The sequence below is a fragment of the Poecilia reticulata genome, linkage group LG6 (assembly GCF_000633615.1).
Source record: "Poecilia reticulata strain Guanapo linkage group LG6, Guppy_female_1.0+MT, whole genome shotgun sequence".
NCBI lineage: Eukaryota > Metazoa > Chordata > Actinopteri > Cyprinodontiformes > Poeciliidae > Poecilia > Poecilia reticulata.
Window position 1 is genome coordinate 13,482,514 of NC_024336.1, and position 6,865 is coordinate 13,489,378.

At 39.0% G+C, this 6,865-nt stretch overlaps 2 protein-coding genes across 11 annotated transcripts in view; one reads left to right on the top strand and one right to left on the bottom strand.

Annotated features, from left to right (window-relative positions):
* Positions 1 to 4,870, top strand: part of frmd4a (FERM domain containing 4A) — a 113,226-nt gene extending 108,356 nt beyond the window's left edge. For 5 of the 10 annotated variants that reach the window (XM_017305248.1, XM_017305249.1, XM_017305247.1 and 2 more), the window contains exon 24: positions 925 to 2,403. In XM_017305248.1, coding sequence (XP_017160737.1) covers positions 925 to 1,027 — 103 coding nt within the window. In that variant the 3' untranslated portion in view covers positions 1,028 to 2,403. Of the gene's footprint in view, positions 1 to 924 lie in introns of all 10 variants that reach the window. The other 5 variants (XM_008411283.2, XM_017305246.1, XM_008411279.2 and 2 more) reach the window with 2 other exon arrangements.
* A 51-nt stretch (positions 4,871 to 4,921) lies between these two features.
* Positions 4,922 to 6,865, bottom strand: part of tmem253 (transmembrane protein 253) — a 5,320-nt gene continuing 3,376 nt past the window's right edge. Inside the window, exon 8 of the mRNA XM_008411290.2 lies at positions 4,922 to 5,265. The gene's annotated coding sequence lies outside the window, so the exon portion shown is untranslated. The remainder of the gene's footprint in view (positions 5,266 to 6,865) is intronic.

A 6,865-nucleotide genomic window follows, 5' to 3' on the forward strand; every position in this document is an offset into this window, starting at 1 on the left:
GCACAGCTATAATGTAATTACTATTAAAAATACTTTTTCTAGCTTAACTGCTGTATGTAGTTATTCATTAAATTCAGCTTATCTATATGGAGCCTGGTTCAAATTATATCCAGCTATATGGAAATATAAAATTTAACAAATCCAGTTATTTAAACAATTTTAAATTRAGATAGTTAGTCTCCATATAAATGCAGTGGTCTTAGTTAAAATACATTTTGGTCAATATAATACTCCCACTTAATATAAAATATATTGTACCTCATGCAACTGCTGACTTTAGTTAAGGACCAAAGGCAACTTCACATCCAAGCGAGTCCCCATAATCCCTAGTGGGTTGACTTATTAAAATGACTTCAGCAATTTATGTTATCAGTGCTTAATTTATAATGATCATATGAGGTATTTATTGTGATACCAATAAAGAGGATTTTAAAAAACAATTACAGTTTATTTGGCTATAAAGGCATAGCTCCTACCCGTCAGAACCTCACAAAAAAGTRTTGCTCATAAAAGAAAATTGTTTCCGCTTCGCTTCTCACCAGTTAAGGTCTTTCAAGGCAACATGACTTCCTGGTACATCTTTACTTGATATACTGATAGTTAGAGTTCTGTAAACAGAGCCCTTCCTTATCCCACAATAGGGACTGACAATTGGAAGAGTTTACWTCTCTTGCCCTTTATTGATGGTGGTAATGCATGCGTGTCGTGCTGTTTCTGTTTCTGTACTTGATCTTTGCATGTGCTCAGCTGTGCTCTGACTGTGATGCTTCACTTTGGTTAACTACTCACAGGATTTATTCATAAAATACATAATGGTGCACTGCTATCCAACATTAAACATAGAAACTCAGAAGCCTGCTAGCCATTTTGGTATCTATAAAGTCTTCTCTGCAGTCAGTGATACTATTATTTCTTCCTCTGCAGGTCTTTCAGTGACAGCTGTTTTCTCAGCAGCCCCTTGTGTTCAGAGCTGGCAGATGTGCAGTGGTACGGAAAAGACAAGACCAAACCCGGAACGTTGGTCTGAGACCTTCCCGTATGCCCTACAAACAACCTGTTCTCTACTTTGTCGCTCACTGCTACCCGTCGACAACCACACACCTCATCCAGCCCAGACTTGACTYCACGCAGGCCTCTTCTGTCCCTCCCTGAGTTTCACCACCTGCTTTTATGGCCTACCTATCACAGCTCAGCTGGACAGGGACGCACTCGCTGGGCTTTGATGACGGCTAATTTCACAGGACAGACTGAGAAGTGTTAAAAGTCTCCTCCCGCCCCTCTTTGCAGCACTATAGAGTCCTTTCTTTATTCAGCATCTGGAGCGCACAAGCTGGGGGGGGACAATAGCGTGAAAGGACAGAGCACAGAAGAATATCAGAAACACAATAAACCCAACATCAGCTTGTCCGCATCCTGTTTCATATCACATCCTGCATCGCTCCGGTGCACTGCCACTCGGTCAGAAGATACATGCTGGATTTGAGCCACCGGTTTAAAAGGCATTTATAGCTCTCAATGAACGGTATTTCATTGCATTGTACCCGTAGACATTGTTTCTTTTATTGCTTTAATCATACTTACAAAAGCAGAAGATTTCAGACATGTGCAGGTTTAACTTGTAACATAATTCCCAGATAGTGTTATAACAGAAGAGTAAGTCAGCAATACGTGAGTGAACTCTTGGTAACCATATTAGATGGCTTTCCTTGAGGATGTCTGAGAAGGTTATAGCAATACAGAACACTGGACAAAGTTTTTAATGGGTTTTAATCAACAGAGTGAAGCTGAAAGAGGCCTTTTCCCTGAAGCTTGTGGCGAAGGACCTTTAGTGTTGGCAGAATTTGGAATGGATCTTTTTTGGATATGATCCTGATCTGCAGTTCTTTGGAYCTGAAGTTTGGTCACAAGATTATCAACCGCAGAGCAGGAACATATAGGTGCATCTCAATAAATTAGAATATTGTGTAAAATTGATTTTTCCTTTCAGTAAATTTCACTTCAAAAATTTTAACTCATTGATTTGTTACAAATCTGTTATGGTATTGTTAGTTTTGATGGTTATGGCTCACAGCTAAGGGTGCAATTCACACCAGCTTTGTTTGATCCACTTCAATTGAACTCTAGTTCGTTTGCCTGGAAAGTCCGGTTTGCTTAGGTGTGAATGTGCAGTTGAAGTCCGATGTGGACCAAAAACACAAACTTTGGTACACCTACAAACCTAGATCTCAGTTTGATTGAAGTGAMCTCTGGAGCGGTTCCGCTGTACATGTAGATGCAAGCGGACCGGCGGTTGCTCCAAAAGCAGGAAGCAGACTATCATGCCGGGCATTCTAGGGAAATACAACCAGAACAAATGTCTAGTCTAACGCAAGCGGAAGAACCGGCTCGTGCTCTATTGCCAAAGACACAATATAAATCCTGCAACCGCTAAAATCTCACACCACCACGTTTTTGTTTACATTCCACCAGGAAGGAAATTACGCTAATGTCTTCGTCAGAGGTTTTCATGTTGTTCTTGGTGCAAGAACAACATGAAGGTTTTTCAAAGGGTTTGGATGATTTGACACTGCAGTGTGGAAGCGAACTGCTCAAGCTGGAAATGTAACAAATATTGCAACTTCAGTCCCCAATCGAACCGAGTCTACCAGACTGTCAGGTGTGAAAACACCATAATGGAAACTTTGGGGTCAAAGTCAGAAAATCAACTAAGAAGGGATTTTTAATACAGCACTATCAGCCAACTAAAAGGTATGTCCATGTACTGTACAGTATCTTCACTCAGTCCTTGGTTAGTTCTCAAGTAGTCAGATTGCTTAAATAGCTCTTGGTTGGTGTCTGTCATCTTCAACCTTGACAATACTSCTTAGACTTTCTGTGTGGTTTAGATCCAGAGAGTTTGCTGGTGAATTAAGTATCACATTTACTAAAGCAGGTATTGGTACTTCTGGCAGGTGCCGAGTCCCACTGGACAAATGAAATCAGAAAAACAGGAGGTGCTCTGAAATTTCCTGGTAGATGTCTGTGCCGACTTAACTCCAGCAGAAAACATGGCTCCCAAAATCATCACTGACTGTGGAAACTTCACAACAGACCCTGACTTGGATTTCACGCTTCTCCACTCTTGCCGTAATGTAATAGCTTTTCAATAACAATATGTTTCATTGAGATGCACCTGTATGCGGTCAGAGCACAGGATTTATTGGAGACATTGTTGTGGCTACATCCAGTCGCAGACGCTGCAGTGTTTGGTTTTAGTTCTGGTTTTTTTCTGGTTTTCCACCGTTTAATTTTTCATCACCTCTCAGTGACGTGTAACTGTTGAAGTCTGTTTGTTCAACCTTAGAGTTTCATCTTGAAGCTGCTCAGTGACTGTGGTGAGCTGTTTTTTATGGTGTTGCCTCTATTTTTTCCACCAGTTTTAGTTCGAWCCGGTTCTGCTGAGTAACCGTGAATCCCTTTACAGTGCTGTGTTTTCTGCCCATCCTCTGCATTTGTACTGTAACATAATATTGAACCTATTTCAAACTTGAAGACATACTCCATCCAGTCTTCACACTCTAAAGCCATTTCATTAAGCAGMAACCAGGAAACACTCAACCAATTAAACGTGTTTATTTTAACATACTGTTGATTGAAAGCACAACATTTACAGTATATTTAGGCTGGRCCTGCAGTTACTGTGTTCTCTTAGCAAGTGTAACCATTAACGTTTTGGTCAGAAAAGGCCACACTTTTAAGTGCAAAAAGGAAGATAAGGCCAGAGATGTTCGTAAATCCTTATAATTCTTGTCCCGCATAGTCCAAATCAAACCTTCAGAACAGGGTTAGAAAAGCACACCTGGTCTTTAAACCAGTTTCCCCAAGTGTCGCCAACAAATCCCGGTGGTGCAAATATGACTCCCTCTATTGTTTGTTGTAGCACAAAATTGTAATTTATTAACTGTTTTATTTTACAAATATGACCATCACATGAATATGATTTAACCCTATTGTTCAAGTAACACTACAACAAGGATTTGTGAATGGTACGAATCCCATTGTTCCCACCATAATAACCTCTGTTATAAGTGGCCATAAGCACTTAAGAAAAACTTCTAACATTGTTTTACAAGGAGGTGCATCCAACTCCCTAAGTGCATGTCTACTCCTCCAAGAGTAATCCTTGCTTCGTCAATTTTAATACGTCTTTATGCAAGATTAGAACCAGCAATCAAGTTTACCATCTGATAGGAATTCATCTTAAGAGGTTTGATTTCTCCCTACTAATGTCGTAGGATTAGTTTGTGTGCTGAAGACCCGGCTCGTGCATGCAGTTCCACAGACAAAAGACCTCAAATGCCGCACCATTTTTCCTCCCGCTAAAATGAACTGTCATTGTTTAATGGTGTTGTTCAGACCCCCACAAAGAACTGATCCTATTATAATCTCTGAGCTCATTGTAAACCAGTGTAAAAACCTTCTGTAGTCCCACAAAGCAAACTTTTCCTGCTCCATGATCATGTMTGAAGAATTTTGTAATACACCAACCCTGTGGAGTTTTTTTTWTTTTTTTTCATGTATGTTCAGAGGACAGCTGTTAGGGTCGATGGGATTTTTTAACTCACATTCATTGTTTTAGCAGCATTAACATTTTATATCAGCCAGTATGTCTTTTTTTCCAACACTAAGAAACCCTTTCAGGTGCTACAAAACGACCAGTTACTGCTTTGTCTCGTAGGATCTCTAGACATCTCTCCGTTCTTACCGATACTTGCAAAATGAATTTATTTTAACCGGCAGTKTAATATTAGATCACCTCCTCAACCAGACAATAGAGCATGTAACTTGAGTTGAYCGGTTCTCTTCAGCTGTAATACTACATTAAAGGCGTTGTAGAAAAAAAAAAWKKKGRAWTKRWTTTWAAAAAAAMAMWAAAAAAAACTGAATTCCACAGTTAATTTATTCTTTTTTCTATTAAGAATTTGTATAGTAACTTTACATTTTGCAAAACTGTGTTGTTGGAAATTAATGATGAATTTTCAAGATGAGAAGCTGTGGTGGTTCTTGAGAGTAAGAAAATAAATTATTGATGAATGTTCTCAAGATGACGTCTCTGTCTGTCTGTTTAATGTGTATTTATAAAATATCTTCAGGGAGACCTTAACTAAGAAGTCACACCTAATCTAATCCCAACATGAATTYGTCCCTTCCAGTCCACCAGACGCGCTCACTCGTGTCATCACRTCCAGGCTGGCTGCAGTCACTTCCCTCTCGCAGGATTTCCTACTGAGTCACAGGAAGAACCAACATAAAAGACGTGACTCTGCAGACCACAGAGCATTTCCACCTCACTCTCTTTTTACCCTGTTATGTGGATGTCAACAGCTTATTATCGTTAGACCTCATGCGAACAACAACCGCGCAGGTTTTAAAATCGTTGTCCATTATTCTTCCCCAACTTCCTGAAGCTCGGTCAGATTGAATGAAAAACATCTGTGAGCATCAGATTTCCAGTGTGATTAGCACCAAGTGGCTTACAGATGAAATTATTTATTTTTGTCTCACTTTTAACAAGACCAATCATTTCCCGTTTTAGGCAAGTTAAAATTACCACACTTAGTGCAATGTGCCTAATGACATGATAATTACCGGGAACAGTTTAAGAAGGTTTTATTTGCTGACTTTAGTTATAAGTTTACTTACACTAAGATAATGACACAATTAAACAATTGGAAGTTTTACCATCTGTTGATAGGTAAATTTGAAGCATTTCAKACACTARGAGGCGCACTTGTGAACGTATTTTAAAAGGGCAGCATTTTGTGTTGATTGTGGCATTTTATAGCATAATCAACTATGTTAACTTCAGCTGTTAAAAAATTGCTACATATCAAATATAACTTAAAGGAAATTTTACTTTGTAATTTCACCCCTTGAAATTGGGCCTCTGTCACTTTAAAAACTTGCTCTTTCTGAAAATATAAAAATTGTGGAGTTTGTCCATAATGACCATTTGGGACAGGGGGAGGAGTCTGGGAGTAAAACTACTGTGGGACATACTACTGGAGGAGAAACTGGTGCATTTACACACAAATACACACAAACATAAGAGAAATGTGATCAGGAAGCAACATATCAAAACATKAGCCAGGAAGTTAAAGATTGGAAGCAAGTGGGTCTAGACRGACCATGACTCTAAGCATGACCCCTGTGACACARAGTGGACATCAAAAAGTCCTGATTTTACTTCCATGGAGGTTTATGGGTAATTATGTGAACATTTGATTTGAAAGTTTAACAGAATTTATCTCATTAAGCACGTATAAATAATTTTCGGTAATTCTACACTGACCTAAAAAAAAAAAAGAAAAGCTTAGGCTGATTTAATGTTATATAGTGAGAAAAAATGGTATTGCGTGTTTTTGAGATGGTGTGTATGAACATCTGGTTTCCACTGTGTTTCTAGACTTTGACAGGGCCATTCTAAAACGTGAATATCTGAACCCCGCCATTGTAACTGGTTGCTCGAAGGTGAATCCCTGTCCAGTTCGCAAGCCATTTGTAGCCCTAGATGGTTTTCTTCATGGAGTGCATTATGCACTCCACAATTCACTTCTATCYGTCTTCTTATCAGATTTGACCAACTTTACCATCTCCAGTAGAGAAAAGCATTCCCCCAGCATGATGCTGCCACCAACATGTGGGGATTTTGTGTTCAGGATGATTTATAGAGTTAGTCTTCCCACAATTCTAAAGCAACAGATTGATGATGGCATTATTTATTCAGATTTTTATTTCTTAACAAAAAAGGTTAAACCACCCACTTCATAATTTTGGAGTGAATTTTACCACCATTGATGTTTGTGGTTGTAAAATGAAAAAAAAA